The sequence below is a fragment of the Paroedura picta genome, chromosome 7, assembly GCF_049243985.1.
Source record: "Paroedura picta isolate Pp20150507F chromosome 7, Ppicta_v3.0, whole genome shotgun sequence".
Classification (NCBI taxonomy): Eukaryota; Metazoa; Chordata; class Lepidosauria; order Squamata; family Gekkonidae; genus Paroedura; species Paroedura picta.
Genome location: NC_135375.1, coordinates 64782407 through 64802834, shown reverse-complemented (window position 1 = coordinate 64802834; position 20428 = coordinate 64782407). Strand labels below are relative to the sequence as shown.

Here is a 20428-nt window from a genome sequence, read left to right as displayed (position 1 = left end):
GGAAGATACAGGTTGAAATCCCCACTTAGCCATTAAGTCTGAATAACTCTAGATCAGTCTCTCTCTCTCTCTCTCTCTCTCTCTCTCTCTCTCTCTCCCCCCCCCCCCCCCAGTTTAACCTAACTCACAGGGCTGTTATGAGGACTAAATGGTGGAGCGGAATAATCATGTAAGGATACCCAGAGCTCTTTTGAAAAAGGAAAAGACAAAAATATCATAAATTCTAAGATTAGCCTGAATGCTACTAACAGTCTGTTTCAGTAAAATAAAAAAGAAATCTAGTCCAGTAGTACGTCATATGCTAATTAAATTTATAAATTTATGAGTCATTCTATACTTCTTCAGATTTTAATAAAATGTATAATTGCTTTGCGACACTTTATATAGGGACTAGGGACAATACCCATTGCATTCAGGAATACAACGGATGCTAGATTGGGGGTTGGGGTGGAAGAACTCTGTGGATGGCCTCTCTCTCTTCCCCAAGGACATGGAAAGGCTGGACGCCCCTGGGCAGGAAACTCACCAACAGGGGCAGCTGTCACACAGCAGGGATCTGCAGCTTCTGAGCCTAGCCACTGAACAGAAAGGCAACCCGGTTAGAGGAGGAGGTACTCAGGGGTGGGACAGCCGGCTTGAGTTGGTGCTAAGCGCTGGGTGGCATTTAAGCCATGAGACCAGCTCCCCCTCCTAGGCCTTACCAGAAATATTAAGTGGAACAGATGGGCATGAACTAGAAAATTCCAAATGGGGAGAAGCAAAACAGAGTTAAAAAATGGCTTGCAGCCATTTCAGCCTTACAGAGGATGGACACACCCACCCCACTGTAAGGCTGAAATGTACAGCAGCCATTTAAAACTCTTCTTTTTGCTTCCCACTGTTCCAAACAAAGGAAAGTGAAATGGACTGCAGCCTTACAGCAGATAGATGCATTAATCTGTTTCCCTTCCCTCTGTTTGGAATTGGGAAAAGCACAATGGAGACATTAAAACCTAACAGATGATGGGGTTGATTGTCCTGCTCAGCTGCTAGGTTTAAATGAATCCAACGAGACAAAAGGTCTGGGGAAATGCTTGGGGGAGGCACAAACCAGTGAAATTCCTGAGGAATTTGGAGTTAGTTGCAAACAGATTTGTGCCCATCCCTACTTTTATACTCAAAAGTGACAGAGGATATTATTCTGGGATAAAGGGGTCTTTATAAAATGATTGTAATCCATATGCATCTGAAGATCTGAGAGCTGACTCAAGAAAGCTGCTACGAACATATTATAAAAGATTATATGGGATGGATTTTTTGTTTTATTTATTCAATTTATTTGGAATGTTTTTTTCTTAATTTCCTTAGCAGAACTATCAGCAAGACATTCCAAAGTCTTTCAGCACACAAAATGATATGCTCCATTGCAATTATAAATTATCACCTTTTATCACTGTATATAGTTTTGTTAAATATTAAACTATGCACTTACTTGATTTTAGTAATGCAGCAAGAGTGTCTAAAGCAACCCTATGAATATAAAAAATAAACAGATTTAAACCATAATCCTGATCATAGTTAAGCACCCTATAAAGAGAAATGTACTCCTAAAATCTGATAATACAATGCCTTGTTGAAAAGAATATGAATTTCAAGTATTTCCATGTCTTTTATATTCAGTAAATGTTTCTTCTGCTGTACATATGTGCACCTATGTACACATACAGATAAAATGACTGGCTAAATGGATTTCTTTTCAGAAGCATATTTCTTCCAAATTTACAGGCATCTCTTTTTCATTTTGGTGTGTGCATTTGTGATGGGGGAAAATTAAATACACAGAATTTAAGATAAACAATAGTTCATTATTAATAATACAACTGGTTCATCAACTTCCAGCCTGGCTACAATCCCTTTTCTACAGCCTTACAAAAATCTGTTACATTAGCTGCTACCAGCACAGCCAACTAGAAAATGCCACTTCTTGACTACCATAGCCTATACTCTAACAGAGCAAACTTGAGAACACTTTTTTGGGAATAACCATACTAAACAGACCTAAACAGGATTCTGAGTAGACCTGTTTAGGATTATTTTCTTAGCAAAATAGAGTAAAATTGATAGCATAAGGTAGCCTATTTGCAAGTTTATGGAACTGTAAATCTATAGTCAGAAGTTTTAAATTCATGTAAGACATTATAAAGGGGAAATGAGAAATGCACGTGAATTTCAAAAACAAGATATAAAAATGAAAAGGATAGGAAATGCACTGCTGAACATGCAGAAATGTTTTTTTAGCTTAGCTTTGTTTAGTTTCAGATTTTTTGCTTCGTTTTAATTTCCAAAATCCTTATCCTAGACACTGATGTCTTGAACGTGTACATTGTATAATTTGCCGTCTCAGTGAGAAAGACAGATTATGAACAATGTGATCAGAATAAAAACTCATTTAGAAATCATAGTCCTTTTCCCGCAAAGTGTTATTATAGATGGCTATAGCCATATTGCTTTTCCAATACGGACAAAAGTCACGCAGATTCAGTCATGCCATTTTCCTTCTCATATAAAATATTAGTTAGCCTTAAATTTAATATTTCAGTGGCAAGTCAAAAGTTCTAGTCAATTTACTGAGTATTTTACTTACTTCATAAGGCCAGTGTTCTTCTTGCTGAAAGGACCGATGATCTTAAACATCAGCTCCACAACCCCATTCTTACCCAAGGACACAGCATTTACAGCTGAAATGTTTTAAAAATATTATTTTTAACTGATGTGCAAAAGTATTAATGTGATACTTTATACTTAAAAGAAAAGCATGTTGCTAAAGTACCATCTTACCATGTCACTAAAGTACTATCTTACTATTTTTTCCCTTTTGCTAGAAATTCCATGTTTAGTCTTCAAATACTGTATGCAAATATTTACTGTATGCAGATACTGTTGCTCTTTCATTTGATTTCCCATTTATACAACACTCATTTTATCTGTAAATTTTTAAATACCATGGCACCACAATATGCTAACATCTTTATTTATATTTTATTTTTATTTATAACTTGATTTATATACTGCCATTCTCAGAAATTCTGGCTGATGACATCTTTGTTGTCTTGACTTATGGTAAAGAAGCTCTGACGAATTCTACCAGGCACTCAACAACTTACACCCCATCATCAACCAGACAATGATCCAATATACGCAAGAAATACATATACTGGACACCACTGTAGAAATACATGACGGATGCATTGACACCACCTAATGCTGACAAACATAGCTACTATCCTAAACGTACCAAAGAATGCTCTATACCGGAGGTCGTCAACCCCCGGGCCGCGAAGGCCTTGGTAATGGGCTGCCAGCAGCCATGCCTGCCTCTCCCCCCCCCCCCCGCAGTGAGAAGCTCACCAGGCCGCGAGAGAAGCGGCCACTTTGCTTGCGGCCCGGATAGCTTCTTGCTGCTGGGGGGGGGGGGGGGGAAGAGGCAGGCGCGGCTGCCGGCACGCCGGCAGACACAAACACACATGCGCGGAGTGGCCGCACATGTGCATTAGCGCCCCTGGTGTTCAAAATGCGCATGCGCAGCAGCTCCGCGCATGCACGTTTTCACTACCAGGGGGCGCTAATGCACATGTGCGGCAGCCAGGCCGCCGGCACTTCCCCACCCCCGGAGGCGGTCCTCAACCATCAAAAGGTTGGGGACCACTGCTCTATACTACAACCACATGTTTCAATCCTATAGACAGATTCTTAACTGAGGGGACTAACACAAACCTTTTTAGAACTAAAACATCCAACTGATAAAGTCAAGAAACAGATTAACAAAGCTAGAATGATATCCAGAGAAAGCCTGGTACAAGATTGGCTCCAAAGAGATGATAACAGAACATCACTAGTGGTCACACACAGCTCTCAACTCATAACAGTTCAAGACATCATCGACAACTTACTATCCCTACTGAAAAAAGACAGTTCTCTTTCAATAGTATGGGGGGGGGGAATCTTTTCTTATACACAAACAGACTTTCCAATCTTAACTCTTCAGCCACAAGAATACAACATTTAACTTGAAGATATATACTAGTAGCAAAGCTTGTAATAACCCAGATGTCAACTTTGCTGCTACATACACAGAAATAAAGAGAGCATGCTAAAAAGAGAGCATGTGTCAGCACCAAAAGGGTAGGATGTCCTTCTTTGGAGTTTTTAAGCTAGAAAGAAAATGTCCTGCGGCTGGCCTGTGCAAGCATGGTTCCAATTCTTGAAAAGAAAAAATATACCCACAAATCAGCAATTAAGGACAGAAGATCTGGTACAGCATATGGAATACATAATCCCTTCTACTAGTTTTTGTAATTACTGTAAGTGTATGTATTTTCATCTTACATACCAAACATCTACATAAACAGTATCAAACGGGAAAAAAGTTAAAGTTCTTACAATTGGTTGAATATACACGTAACACTTGAAGACAAGGCAGTATTAGTCTTTGATTCTGAAAGTTCTGCTTCACTATATTTAGTGTTATATTTAAAGCACCGCTAATTCTGGCTTTTACTCCAATTTTTTTATCTGAAAAGAAAAAAGATCAGAAATCAGAGCAGAAAATAAAATTTACTCACATTTTAAAAACTACTACATATAAGGTAACTAACTGAACTTCTGTGGTATGTATGCAACCATGCAGTTCATCTGAAAGAGTATTCCCATTGTGCAAAAAGGGGTGGTAATTCTCCTGATTCTTCCCAACCATTTTGCCCCTATGCTGTTCTGGAGGATCTGATACTCTGGAATAGTTTCATGGAAGAGGACTCAGTGAACTACAGCAGGAGCAAGAAGAGGGTAAATCTCCCTTCTCTCACAATGGAACCATACCAACAACATAAATAGAAAGTCAAGTCAGTATTTCAAGTTGAACACATTTCTTTACATCCATATAACCAACTTTTCTTCCATTCCAGTACATTGAATTGCTCAAATTCCTTATGTATCTTAAGTACCAAACCAAAATACTAAGTTTCAAATCTCAGGTCCTTCAAGACTTCCTCTTTAAATCTAACGTGCCTTTTAATCACCTTTGTAAAAGTATTACTGCTATGTCCTAATCAGATTTCAGTTATTTTTACCTTGTGATATCTGCTTATTAATTAATCTATTGTTAAACATTCAGAGGATGACTAGAGATCATATAGTTTGAAGCCTCATAAAACAAATACACAGGTGATCAAGAAACCAGATTAGTAGCTGAAACTGTTGGGATACCTCTCTCTAAAAGCATACAGTGCATGTGGCAAGAAAGCCTACATCAGAAAACTGAGCCAGTCATAGGTAGTGATGGGACAGAGTCCACATTTTGAAGGGGGAGAGAACACTGGATTCCATGTATACATGTACCTTTCTACTGATCTACTCTGGATTGAGCCTACTCCTTCAGTCCAGGACCAATTTGAAATGGTCTGCTGTGGATCTCATTCACCCTTCATTTCCCTAGGAATGTGGCAAGGAGGGTTATAAAAGCCAGCTAGTGGTTAAGAGCGGCAGTTTCTAATCTGGTGAGCCAGGTTTGATTCCCTGCTCCTCCGTATACAGCCAACTGGGTAACCTTGGGCTTGTCACAGCCCTGATAGTGCTGTTCTCACAGAGCAGTAACATCAGGGTTCTCTCACCCCCACCTGTCTCACAGTGATTGTTGTGTGGAGCGGAAGGCAATTGTAGGCTGCTTTGAGACTCCCCTAGACAGTGAAAAGCGAGGTATGAAAGCCAACTCTTATTTTTAAATGAAAATGGACTTTATTCAAAGCAACTGCATAAATTCCAAACTGCCCCTGTACCTATCACTAATCTCAAATACTGCTATTTTATATCTATGATCCTAAAGATTTCATAGATGGTAAACAGATAAATCATTTATCCAGCTGCAGTTTAAAATCAGTAGTGACTTAAAGTAGATCCCTGACTTGTCAACAAACAAACATACAGCAGCCAATCACAATTGCTTCTTTTTCTTACTGCTATGCAACAATGACAACAAGCGCAGCTCACCTTTTGGACCAATTTTTGCAAGGAGAGAATGAAGTAGCACCATTAAGTCTTCATTTGGTGGGGAATCTTTACTGACATTCACAAGCAATTGCAGTAGGAGTTGTGTCCCTCCTTTGGAAACAAGAATACTTGTTCTTCGGCTACTTCCTAGAAATAAAATATAAGCAACAGCAGTCCTAAAATATACAGATCTTGCTGAGTTCAAGGCCATATCTACTATCATTTATAGACTAATAGTGGCTGGCACAGTCTTGGGATATTTGAATCTACTGACTGGAGCTGTGAAACAGGTAAAACAGATCTTTCTACAAACCTGAAAAGGGTCTCAGGTTTGCAGCAAAATGTGAAATCTTTAAAAAGCAGTGGTTTTTTTTTTAAGGGGCACTTGTAGCTTTAAGAAACGAATTCCCTCTGCAATAGTTGCTAAGCAACAACAGAGCTTCAGGGTTTGGTTATGTTGGTAACAGGCAGTGGGAGGTGGCAATGCCCTTTCCAGGCTCATTTATGCTTTTGTAGGACGACTCAATTGGGCCAGGCCTAACTACAGTTGCCAGTTCCAGATTGGGAAATTTATGGAGATATTATGGAAGAGTCTGAGGAGGGCAGGATTTGGGCAGAGGACAGGCTACATTAGGATATTATGCTATACAGTCTATCTTCCAAAGCAGCCTTTTAATCCAGAGGAACAGATCTATGTCATCTGGAGTTCAGTAGTGATTCTAGATCTCCAGGTCCCATAATCAGGGTGACCCAAGCTTGGCAGCAACCTATAGTTGGCATGATACCACCTGACTTGTATGATATGATACCACTTGACTTGTTTTTGAGACTGATTCGATATTGTTGATATTGTTAATATTTTAATGGGGGAGTTATGGTTTATATTGCGTATTCTTGATTATGTTGTTAGCCACCACGAGATGACATCATCAAGAGTGGCGGGGTATAAAATAGATGACTTGACTAGGTCTGGCTGCTGTTGCTGTTCAACCACTGCCACCCTATGAAAACTAGTGATATAGCTGATCAAGCTTCAGAGTAGGGTCTGAGAGACCAAAGTTCAAATCCCCATCTTGCTGTGGAAGTTCACTGGGTGATTATGGACCAACAACATACTTTCAGCTTAACCTACCTCTCAGGGTGTTGCATGAATAAAAAGGAGAGGAGGAGAATGTGAGCTGATTTGGTCCCCACTATGGAGAAAGGTGGGTCATAAACAAAGAAATGGGAGGTGATGGAAGGCAGACAAAAGGCAGGTTGATAAATGGCTGAGGAGAGGTAGCCAGTAAGGGGAGAGGATATGGGGGTTGCTGGAGGACACAGAGAGAAAATATTGTGGGGAAGAAGACAGAACAGAAAGTGAGGTGCCCTCCCCAAGACATTCAGGGTTACCTACCATCCACATCAGAAAACTGGACCACAGTTTTCCTAGGAACAGGGGGAAGAAAAGCTTAAGCAGAGGAGATAAAAGTATGTTGGGTGGAAAGCAATACTAACTTCAGGTTCTCCTGAAGAAAATGGCTGCTTTGGAGGGTAGACTGTATGGTATTCATGACAATTTCACCCTCCCTCACAGGATGTCCCTTTATATTGTTCTTAACTGAGCAGCCCCTTTCTCCATGCTTGAGAAGATCTCAGCTAACTGCTGTCAGCAACTGATTATCTAATCACCTATTATTCTCTTCATGGAGACATGTTTATTGAACGAAGAAAATGTTTCTCGTGCAATCCAATATCAAGTGAACCCAATATATCCAAATTGTTGTTTTTTTCTTCCCATTTATCTCTGGTATCTAGGCACGTATTTGGGTCTATTTCAGATAAATGAAGCACATGGAAATGAGATTCCCAAAAGTGGGGAGCATTGCTGCAACTTATCCTTGGAGATTCTGGACGGATCTCAGCCATAGCTACGCCAAAAAGTCACACAGTTATTTGATCTAGAGAGCTGAATCATCCTAGCTCTCAACTGAGTAATTCTGATTGAACCCCCAGTCACTCAAGGTTCTCAGACAGGGTAAACAGTATTAATCATTTACTATAAATTGTAGTATTATACCCTAATTAGGTCACTTCCCTCCCCAAACCTCCCCTCCCCCAGCTCCATAAGAATTTTCCAACCTGGCACTGGCAACCTTAAGAAGAAACTTATCTCTGTAGATAGGAGATCTGTTGTGATTCCAGGACATTTCCAGGCTCTACCTGGAGGTTGGCAACCCTAAAAAGAAGCAGGAAAAGAGGAAAGGCTATGGGGTCTTTAAAAAACAAAACGTTTTTAGTGCAAATAGTGTGTGCATGTGGGGGGGGGTTGAGGTGTTGCCTTCAAATCCTTGCAGCTTCCCAAATGTTTATTCTATTTGTGCAAGTAAAACAAGCATTCCTTTTTTAAAAAGTATCTGAGAAAATAACAATTCAGAATACCTTAAGTTTACACAAATGCAACAGAGGTTACAATTTGATATAAACTTACCTACTGCTACCAACTCAATCAGGATGTTCAAAATATTTAAAGTAGTCTGAAGATCTTTTGTATTCTGAAATGAATAAGAATTTCATATATTTTAATGTAATTTTTCCATGCATATAAATTTGCAGTAAAGACAAAAAAGTATGATTTGCTAGTTTAAGGTTTGCCTTAAAACACTGTAAAATACCCCTCTTTACAAAATAAATACTTTTTTTTGCTGTCAAATCACAGCTGATTTATGACAATCCCATAGGGTTTTCAAGGCAAGAGACTTTAAGAGGTGGTTTGCTTTCATGTCCTTCAAGTCATGACACAGGTATTCCTTGAAGGTCTCCCATCCAATACTAGCCAGAGCTGACCCTGCTGAGCTTCCTAGATCTAATTAAGATTGAAGAAGAGCTGGTTCTTATATGCCGCTTTTCTCTACCTGAAGGAGTCTCAAAGCGGCTTACATTTGCCTTCCCTTTCCTCTCCCCATAACAGACACCCTGTGAGGTGGGTGAGGCTGAGAGAGCTCTGATATTACTGCTTGGTCAGAACAGCTTTATCCGGGCTGTGGCGAGCCCAAGGTCACCCAGCTGGCTGCATGTGGAGGAGCCAGAATCAAACCCGGCTCGCCAGAGTAGAAGTCTGCACTTCTACCTAGCTTCACATAATATATACTAAATCTCCATTTCTGACATAAATGAGACTTCCAAAGGCTTTACACTGGCTGTACCATGCCCTACATTTTTTATTTATACACCTACTGTAGTAAAATAAATTTCCATTTTTCTGAAATGTCTCAATTGCACATCATTCTGTTATGATTTGAGCATGTTATTTAAAATAAGTTTTCATTGGGAGAATATTTAAGAAACAGTCTCACGCAATTACCAACATAAGAAGACAAAGAGTGAACTGACGTTGAAGACCGAGCAACTGAAAAGCAAGCTATGGTTAGTATAAAGAAGTTCTAGTGATTTGCTATTTTAAATAATCAGTACCTCTAAAGTAGAGAGAATAACTTCAATACTGGTTGATCCTTTTGCAGTCATCTCCTTCTTTATTTTTTCTGAAAATTAAAGGTGTACTTTTTGTATGTACATACATATTTGTGCTGAAATTTACTTATAAATGTAGATGATATCAAAAGATTCAGAAGAAACTATACATGTATTGAAGATACAAAAGCCAAGCCAATAAGCTAATTTTACTACTAACGGATACATCTTTTAGAAATGTTGTTTTTTCATGCTCTTTTCAAGATACATCCTTCCCTCTTTGTAAATAAATAAATTTGATTACTAAAATGGTTTCTTTACATTTTAGGGTCCCTTATTCTGGTAGTAAAATATTATCTGACATTCAGTATCTTGTGAAGGTAATTCTAGCTGCTGTTATCACTTGAAAGAGCATTGTTTAAAATTATTTTGGAACCATGGGCATATATTTTAACAAAGTGACCTTAGAAAAACAGGGAAAATCCATATGTAATACAAATTTCATAATGTCTACAACTGATAACCTGCATTTTTGGCTTGTCTAAACATCTACAACATATGCAAATGTATTTGACAATTTGCAATACCAACGTGTGTCATATGAGTTTAATTCTTTTTGCTATTTTGTGTACTGTAAAGCAGTGGTCCCCAACCTTTATTAGGCTGGGGACCGGCAGGGCATTGGGCCGCGCCCGCAGGGACCGCGCAGGCCACGCCCACGCTTCCGGCCGCGCCCGCGGGCCGCACCCGGCCGCGCCCGCGGGCCGCACCCGCGGATCGGGCCGCGCCCGGCCGCACCCGCGGGCGGATCGGGCCGCGCCCACGAGCCGCGCCCGCGGGCCGCACCCGTGGATCGGGCCGCACCCGCGCGGCCCGGCCCTGATTCCCTCTCCCCGCCCTCCCGCAGTAAGTAGCTTCCCGGGCCGCCAGCTTGCGGCCTGGGAAGTTTTTTACTGCGGGGGGGAGGGGCGGGGAAGGGGAGCCGCGGCCCGGCGCCATGGCCTTCGCGGCCCGGCGCCAGGCCGCGGCCCGCAGGTTGGGGACCACTGCTGTAAAGGAGGGGTAGTCAACCTGTGGTCCTCCAGATGTTCATGGACTACAATTCCCATGAACATCTGGAGGACCACAGGTTGACTACCCCTGCTGTAAAGTGATATAGCATCAGTATTAAATTTTCTTGAAATCAGAAAGATGTAGATTTTTCCTCTGAAATTTCATACTTCAAATCTTTCCCCCATTTTGATAGAACTTTGAGTTGCTACCCTATTTATGAAAATTTCAGATTTCAGGAAATAATTGCTCTTGTTTTCAATTTTACTTCAATTTTTGTTAAAATTTATTATACCTAAGCATCTATGTATACTTTTATTTAAGGAGCTTTTGAGTTGTAAGATCAAATCATTTCATATTGCTATTACTTGATTAATTTCCAGAAAGTCCAGGGTAATAACTCCCTTCAATTATTGTGATCTACACACACATGCGTGCACACACATACATTTTTATACCACCCTCCTTTCTCTGGTTCACAGAGAACATGAATCCAATATGACAGATACAACACATTCTGCAAATCAAACTCAGTAACTGCATCAACATCCTGAACATTTAATCATTAACTATTTAAACCATATATTGTTTGACCAGAAGCCAGCAGATTGGTGGGATCAAAATTGCCCGATTGTGTATCCAGTGGGTATATCTGATAGGAAGGGGTTCTGGAGGGCCCAGTAGATGATGATGATGTTCAGCTCACTGGCCCCAACCAAAAGCTTGGCGGAAGAGCGCCATTTTACAGGCACTGCAGAACTGTGCTATCAGTACCATAAGATTAACAATTTACTAATTAATTAAATCATTCATTTTTAATGCAAGTGCCTTGACTATAAATGAAGTGGGGGTCTGTCTTTAAATAAAAAATCCTATATGTTCCTGCTGATTTCATCCCATGCACAACTACAAAGACTCTAAACATACCATCACGTGTCTCTAACTTCTCCAACCTACTCTAGAATCAAAGCAGGGTTTGGTTTCCATTGCCATTCCCCTAGATGTACCTTTTGGGATTATTGGCTCCTGGACACTATACCCTGGTTTCAGAATTACACCTGTGCCTGCTATATTGCATAGCTGCTAAGAAAGGAAAACAAGGGTAATTTTTAAAATGGAATTCATGAAAGCATGGTTTTTGTTGATTTCAACATAATGTACTGGTATTTACCTTGACTTTGAGTCAGATGGAGTATCTTTGATGTAAGGTATCTGGCTGTGTCAGTTTCCACCAAACGTTCTGCATTGATCTTCTCAAGTTGTGTCAATAAACTTGCAATCCGAGAATTGTTAGTTAAACTGGACAAGGGAAAATAATATATATTATAGATACAAAAATAGTATAAGCAGTTACTTGTGCTGAAAGAATTTGCTTCCTACTCACCCACAGTATACTTTTAAGTTCCATGTTACAAACATATAAGAGAACCAAACATGCAGCAGGCTATTTTCTTGGTTCCCCCCACCCCAATATTTTTATGGGTCTCAAGTTAAAATTTCCCAGAAGCCAGAAATCTCACTGTTAAATTTTATAGTTAGCATACCTAAACATCTTCAAGTAGTAGCATTACGTATGATTAAAACAGATAGATTGATTTTTCCTAGGAACTAGAACAAAAAACCCCACGAAAATCACAAGCACCAAATTCATGACTGATTGGTAAAACTAAAAGAGTTTCATACTGGTGAAACGAATAGCCTACAAAAACACAGATTAGAGTAATTATGGTAATTAATTGTGCAGAGAACAGAACTCGCAATAAAATATGGGAGGCAAAGTTCTTAAAAGTTCCCATTAAAATATATTAAAAGGAATGTGAAAGACAACCTATTCCAGTTATTAATAAACAGTTCCTATCTTACCAAGAAAGAGATTCTGTGTTTGGCATTCTAAAGTCTTACTAAAATGTTAAGCATCACCATTTCAGCTACATTCTCTATTTCCCACATTAAACCTGCATCAATTAGTATATCAGGCATTTGCCTTTTTGCTGAAATTTAAATTCAGACCAGTATCAAAATGTTCATAATTATATTCTACTGCTACAGTAGTAACTCACACTTCCCTAAAGGCTCAGGAAGGGTAACATCATCATCACACAAAAAACAGAGTAACATAATAATAGAAAATAAGCACTGATTTGTCCTTATCTTTCAGTACCTAATGCTTACAAATGTATTGATCTTTCAGGAGTCATAAATCATATATTAAATATTTGCCATCAAATTAGAGATTTTTTTAACTAGCATTGCACCAGGTGTGTGTGTGTGTGAGCATAGGGCATCTAAAATTATAAATCTTTAATTTCTAATAAACTTTGTTAAAGGATGGCCAATAATTTATTGTTCCATTTAAAAAGCTTTTAAACACAGGTAGTTATTCTCTTGCCATTACTATTTATTATTTATCTAGATCTGATTATTTTAAGATGTTGCAGTATTTATGATTTATGTTACTAACAACAACGCATACCTTGCCGTGACGAGGGGGCGAGCTAGCCTATTGAAGAGGCACGACGATGGGTCTCGAGTTCCGAGTTCTCTACTACGCTTGCCTCCAGCTATTTTGAGGCTAGAAAAAGATGCCAGCTTACTTTGGCAGAAAAGGAACATGACCATGCCTTGAAGAAATGGACCCGATTACTGAAAGCAGTCCAATCAAGAAATACTAAAGACTTCTGGGCAGAGGTATCGGGCTCCATTCAGCCACTTAATGTGAACTACTCTTCATCTATTTCAGCCTTTGATTGGATGAGACATTTTTCAAATCTTTTTTCAGAATCAGTACTAACAGAAGCCTTGGATGATTCCCTGATTCCATCTAATGTACCTCTCTGGCCTCCTGTTTCTCAAGAAGAGCTCTGTGATCTCATAACTTCAATGAAATCAGGTAAAGCACCGGGCCCTGATGGCATTCCTATAGACCTAATTAAAAACAACCAAGAATGGTGGTCTGAACCACTGACTCATCTATTCACCTTAATTAATAAATTTGGGGTCTTACCCGATTCATGGCTGAATTCCATTATAGTCCCAATTTTCAAAAAAGGTAGCACTAACATTCCTAGCAACTATCGCCCCATAAGTCTATTATCTGTACTGGGGAAACTATATTCAAAACACTTATTGGGACATTTATTAGACTGGATGACTATTAATAATCTACCAGGCAAAGAACAAGCAGGATTCCGCTCTGGATGTACCTCACTTGACCATTGTCTTGTATTATCCTTTCTAGCAGAAAAGTACTCCTTACATCTAAAAGGCAAATTATATGCAGCTTTCATTGATTTACGGGGAGCATTTAATTCCATCAATAGATCCCTATTATGGAATAAATTAGCTGCTCTGGGAATGGACAAGCGATTGCTTTTCCTAATTCGTAAATTACACACTTCAAACAGCTGTCAAGTGAGGTTTGACAGTAACGGTTCCTTAACTGAAAAGATCCCGGTCACTAAAGGAGTGAAACAAGGATGCCTTCTGGCCCCATCATTATTCAACTTATTTTTAGTAGATCTTCCTAATCAATTGGCTGAATCTGAAGGTCACGCACCTAGGTTAAATTCCCACCCTATTCCTCTCTTGTTATATGCGGACGATACAGTTCTTCTTTCCATCTTTAAAATTGGGCTCATGCCTCCACTCTCAGCATTCTCATCCTTTTGCTCCCAAAACAGCCTGTTTATCAATTTTGATAAAACTAAGATAATGATCTTCTCTAAGACCTGGAAATGCAGCCAATGGAAAGCAGATGGAAATGCTGTGGAGCAAATAAAGTGTTTCAGATACTTGGGCGTTAGTTTTCACCACCAAATGAATTGGTCCTTGCATCGGAAAGCAGCACTTGCCGCGGCAAAGAACCAGTTAAGTGCAGTCTCACGTTTTTACTTTCGTAGTGGGAACCAGTTTGTGCCAGCAGCGATCCAGATTTTTCAGGCGAAGGTTGTTAATCAACACTTATATGGGATACCAATCTGGATTGAGTCTTTGAATGATGAAGTGGATCGTATAGCCGCAATTTTCTTTCGTCGTATTTTGGGTCTTCCAAATATGATTAGTCTTGCCACCCTTTGTAATGAGTTGGGTCTTGGTCTGTTGTCATCTAGATCATGGTTATCCACTATCAAATTCTGGATAAAATTGCATTATCGCTCCACTCCTAATAGTCTCTTGTACGATCTGCTAAGTTATCCTTTTGTTTCTAAATGGTACTGGCAGAGCCAACATAAAATTCACACTCTGGGTATCAACTTGGAGCCTCTGGCTAATTATGAGGAGTTTCAAATATACAGTATTATTAGACAGAGAATCCGTGATATTGAGAGACAGACCATCGAAGTGGGAATCAATCGGACTTGTTCCCCCCGCTTCTTCGGCCTTACTTCCAACACAGGTCAGGGAGCTACTTATATGCAAAGTCTTATTAACCCACTCCATCGTCATGCTTTTATGCTTGCTAGATTAAACATTTTCCCATCAGCTGTCCTAGCAGGCAGATACAGCGATGTACCAATTGGGAACAGATTTCGTAAATTTTGCCAATTAGAGCCTGACTCAGTGCCACATATTCTACTCTACTGCCCATCACATTCTATGCTTAGACAACGACTTGTTGTCCCTATCACGATGGACCTTTCTGGCCCTATGGACAGAATAAGCAGACATTTGATAGCTGATAGGTCCCCAGAAATAACGGAACTGGTGGCCGAATTATTGGCTACTGTGATACAAAAGGACAGTCGGCTAGGCAAGAATACGTCCTTGTTGAGTCCAGGGTATGCCATTGTTTTGAGTGTTGTAATAACTTGCATTCTCTGACCCAAAGTAAGAAAGGGGAGGAGTTCGTAGTCCAGAGCTCTGCAACATGGAATAAAGAGAATACAACCAGTCCTGAAGAGGACAAGGAGGTTGACCACAATAGGGAGCCTCTGCAGGCAGTTCGGAAAAAGACTGAACGGCAAAGGGCGAGACAGTTCTCGGGGCCTTTGGAGCTCCAGAATAGATTTCAGGCCCTTGCAGAGGAGGTGCAAGGGTCAACAAGGGAAGAGGTCCCAAAACAAACTCTAAGACAAAGGGAAGAGGCCACGGGGACAGAAGGAAATGGAGTTGAGAAGAGAAAAAAAAGGAGAGTACTGGTAATTGGAGACTCCCTGCTAAGAGGAATGGATCGCCATGTGGCTGGGCCCGACCCCCTAACCCGAGAGGTGTGTTGCTTGCCAGGGGCGAAAATTAAAGATGTTTCAGAAAGGCTGCCCAAACTCCTCAAATCTACGGATCGCTATCCATTTGTGATGGTCCATGTGGGAACGAATGACATGTCCCTGAATACCATCGCTCCTATTAAAAAAGACTATCAAGATCTGGGGAGGAAGCTCAAGCAAACGGGGGCACAAGTGGTATTCTCTTCAATCTTGCCTGTCAAGGGAAGAGGAATGCGTTGGGAGAGGAAGATAATGGAGGTGAATCACTGGCTGCGTAGTTGGTGCCGGCAGGAGAGATTTGGTTTCTGGGACCATGGGATAGGCTTTCTTGAGGAAGGCCTACTAGCACCTGATGGACTGCACTTATCGAAACTGGGGAAGAATGTGTTTGGCAGGAACCTGGGGAGATTCATCAGGAGAGCTTTAAACTAAAGCCACTAGGGGAAGGAGACGATCAACATAGGGAGTGTATGGAAGGAAAACTATCGGAGGCAGCCCAACTGGCAAGGCCAGCTCATAGGGAACCAAAAGTAAAAGGATTCAGATGTCTTTATACTAACGCCCGAAGCATGGGCAATAAAAAGGAAGAGCTGGAACTTCTCATGCTGATGGAAAAGTATGATCTAGTAGGCATCACAGAAACTTGGTGGAATGATTCTCATGACTGGAATGTAATGGTGGATGGATATGAACTGTTCAGAAAAAACAGAATAGATCGAAGAGGTGGAGGAGTGGCACTGTATGTGAAGAAAGGGCTTACCTGTCAGGAAATTCTAGTGAAGGAGAGCATATCTACAGTGGAAAGCATCTGGGTGAAAATAAGCGAGGGGAAAACAAACAGTGTGGTGGTTGGTGTCTGCTACTGACCGCCTGACCAACGAGAGGATGTGGATGCTGCACTTTGTGAGCAGCTTGAGAAAATATCCAAACGGCAGGACCTTGTCATCATGGGTGACTTCAATTTCCCAGATGTGTGCTGGGAAACAAACTCTGCAAAGCGTCCTCAGTCATGCAAGTTTCTGACCTGCCTGGCTGACAATTTCATTTATCAAATGGTAGATGAACCCACAAGAGGTTCAGCCATACTGGACTTAATACTGACCAACAGGCAAGAGTTGGTGGATGAGGTGAAGGAGGTGGGGACCCTAGGGGGAAGTGACCATGTCCTCATAGAATTCCTTTTGAGATGGGGAGCCAAGGAAGCTTGTAGCCAGACGCGGATGTTGGATTTTCGTAGGGCAAACTTTAATAAACTCAGAGACATGATGAGTGTCATACCATGGACGAGAATGCTGGAAGGGAAGGGAGCATGTGAAGGGTGGGCGCTACTCAAACAAGAGCTATTGCATGCTCAATCAATGACTATTCCAGAAATACGAAAACACTGCAGGAGCTCTAAGAAGCCTATTTGGATGAACAGAGAACTTCAAGAGGAACTAAGAAAGAAAAGGAAAATGTTCAGGAAATGGAGGGAAGGACAGAGCTCTAAAGAAGAGTACCTACAGGTTACTAGGCACTGTAGATCAATCATCAGAAAGGCCAAAGCTGATAGTGAGCTAAGATTGGCCAGGGAAGCCCACTGTAACAAGAAAAGATTTTTCAGTTACGTGAGGAGCAAACGTAAAGTAAAGGAGGCAATAGGCCCGCTGTTGGGTGCGGATGGACAAACTCTAACGAAAAATGCAGAGAAAGCAGAAAGGCTTAGTGCCTATTTTACATCTGTTTTTTCCCACAGGTCAAAGTGTTTAGGCACATCTAGAGATGGTTGTAGCCAAAGGACAGTGTCTGGGTGGCAGGTTAACATGGATAGAGAGGTTGTCGAGAGGCATTTAGCTGCACTGGATGAGTTCAAATCCCCTGGTCCAGATGAAATGCACCCGAGAGTACTCAAAGAACTTTCCAGAGAACTTGCACAGCCCTTGTCCATCATCTTCGGAACCTCTTTAAGGACTGGAGATGTCCCGGAGGACTGGAAAAGAGCAAACGTTATTCCGATCTTCAAAAAAGGGAGGAAGGATGACCCGGGAAACTACAGACCAGTGAGTCTGACCTCTGTTGTGGGGAAGATAATGGAGCAGATATTAAAGGGAGCGATCTGCAAACATCTGGAGGACAATTTGGTGATCCAAGGAAGTCAGCATGGATTTGTCTCCAACAGGTCCTGCCAGACCAACCTAGTTTCCTTTTTTGACCAAGTAACAGGTTTGCTGGATCGGGGAAATTTGGTTGATGTCATTTACTTGGATTTTAGTAAAGCTTTTGACAAGGTTCCCCATGATGTTCTGATGGATAAGTTGAAGGACTGCAATCTGGATTTTCAGATCGTTAGGTGGATAGGGAATTGGTTAGAGAACCGCACTCAAAGAGTTGTTGTCAATGGTGTTTCATCAGACTGGAGAGAGGTGAGTAGCGGGGTACCTCAGGGTTCGGTGCTCGGCCCGGTACTTTTTAACATATTTATTAATGATCTAGATGAGGGGGTGGAGGGACTACTCATCAAGTTTGCAGATGACACCAAATGACACACTGGCAAATACTCCGGAAGATAGAGACAGAGTTCAACGAGATCTGAACACAATGGAAAAATGGGCAAATGAGAACAAGATGCAATTTAATAAAGATAAGTGTAAAGTTCTGCATCTGGGTCAGAAAAATGAAAAGCATGCCTACTGGATGGGGGATACGCTTCTAGGTAGCACTGTGTGTGAACGAGACCTTGGGGTACTTGTGGATTGTAAACTAAACATGAGCAGGCAGTGTGATGCAGCGGTAAAAAAGGCAAATGCCATTTTGGGCTGTATCAACAGAGCCATCACATCAAAATCACAAGATGTCATAGTCCCATTGTATACGGCACTGGTCAGACCACACCTGGAGTACTGTGTGCAGTTCTGGAGGCCTCACTTCAAGAAGGACATCGATAAAATTGAAAGGGTACAGAGGAGAGCGACGAAGATGATCTGGGGCCAAGGGACCAAGCCCTATGAAGATAGGTTGAGGGACTTGGGAATGTTCAGCCTGGAGAAAAGGAGGTTGAGAGGGGACATGATAGCCCTCTTTAAGTATTTGAAAGGTTGTCACTTGGAGGAGGGCAGGATGCTGTTTCTGCTGGCTGCAGAGGAAAGGACACTCAGTAATGGGTTTAAACTTCAAGTACAACGATATAGGCTAGATATCAGGAAAAAGTTTTTCACAGTCAGAGTAGTTCAGCAGTGGAATAGGCTGCCTAAGGAGGTGGTGAGCGCCCCCTCACTGGAAATCTTCAAGCAAAGGTTGGATACACACTTTTCTTGGATGCTTTAGGATGCTTAGGGCTAATCCTGCGTTGAGCAGGGGGTTGGACTAGATGGCCTGTATGGCCCCTTCCAACTCTATGATTCTATGATTCTATGATTTCTGCAATCTCCCTTTCTAGTTTGTTCTTGACGTTCCGTTGCAATAAAACTGCTACTTTGAAGTCCCTTATTGAATGTCCTGGAAAGTTGAATTGTTCCCCTACAGGTTTTTCAGTCCTGTGATTTTTGATGTCAGACTTATGTCTATTAATTCTTTGGCAGAGGGTTTGACCTGTTTGACCTATGTAGAGAACAGAGTGGCACTGTTGGCATTTAATGGCATATACCAGTGGTTCTCAACCTTCCTAATGCCATGACCCTTTAATACAGTTCCTCATGTTGTGGTAACCCCCAACGATTAAATTATGCAAGTGTTCTTTCACAGAAATTAAACCAAAACTGAAGATCCATTGTTCGTGATTGTATGTAAATTGTATATAAATTGACGGGCACCTTCAGGAGCAGCAGCAACTGTGGCGGTGCACCCCCCCCCCCCAGCCATGCTGCTCACCCTGCCGCAACCCCTGTGAAAGGGCTGTTCGACCCCAAAAGGGGTTCCGACCCCCAGGTTGAGAACCACTGGGATATACAATGTTAGAAGATGAACAAGCAAATAAGCCTTTGATGGTGTAGGTTATGTTGTTAGGTCCAGTGATTGTTTTATTGGAATGTCTGTGGCAGCAAAGTTGGCATCTGGGTTTGTTGCAAGCTCTAGTACCAGTGGCCATGTTCAAATTAGATGTTGCATTGTTGTGGGCGAGGAGTTGATTGAGATGGGGTGTTTGTCTGTGCTCAAGAAAAGGTTTGTGCCCCAGAACTTGGGGAAGAGAACTGTCATTATGCAGTAGGGGGTTATAAGTCACTGAATAGGGCATGCAGAATACTTGCTTGATTATCAGGCACCTCATTGTAGCTTCAAAGGGCAGCTGTTTTGGTCTGCAATAGAACAGCTAGATTTGACTCCAGTAGTACCTTAGAGACACTTATGAACACATGATACTACCTTATAGTGAATCAGACCCTTGGTTGTTTCATCAAAGTAAGTATTGCCAACTCAGACTGGCATGGCTTTCCAGGGGCCTCTGGTGAAGATCTTAATGTTCTACTATCAGATCGTATAACTGGAGATGCCAGGGATTGAACCTGGGAGCTTCTGCATGCCAATCAGGTGCTCTGCCACCCTGAAATCTTTTTTTTAGTCTAAGGTGCTACTGTAGTCTAATCCAGATACTAATTTTAGCAGCAGGTGTCTAAAATATAATTCAAAGTTTATCTTATTAACAACATACAAAATGCAAGGCCACTAATAAAAGTCACTCACACTTTCTGGTGCTACAGCCAGTTGATAGCTTTCTTTACATCACCTTT

General features: G+C 41.2%; 1 protein-coding gene across 9 annotated transcripts in view; it reads right to left on the bottom strand.

The window, feature by feature from the left end:
• The window catches only part of AGTPBP1 (ATP/GTP binding carboxypeptidase 1), a 94503-nt gene that overhangs the window by 45036 nt on the left and 29039 nt on the right, over positions 1-20428 (bottom strand). For 8 of the 9 annotated variants that reach the window (XM_077344625.1, XM_077344626.1, XM_077344628.1 and 5 more), the window contains 7 exons: positions 11693-11820; positions 9475-9542; positions 8492-8555; positions 6022-6168; positions 4420-4551; positions 2624-2717; positions 1472-1509 (listed from right to left, as the gene is read on the bottom strand). In XM_077344625.1, the coding sequence (XP_077200740.1) occupies positions 1472-1509; positions 2624-2717; positions 4420-4551; positions 6022-6168; positions 8492-8555; positions 9475-9542; positions 11693-11820 (671 nt within the window). Of the gene's footprint in view, positions 1-1471; positions 1510-2623; positions 2718-4419; positions 4552-6021; positions 6169-8142; positions 8240-8491; positions 8556-9474; positions 9545-11692; positions 11821-20428 lie in introns of those variants that run through there. The other variant, XM_077344632.1, reaches the window with a different exon arrangement.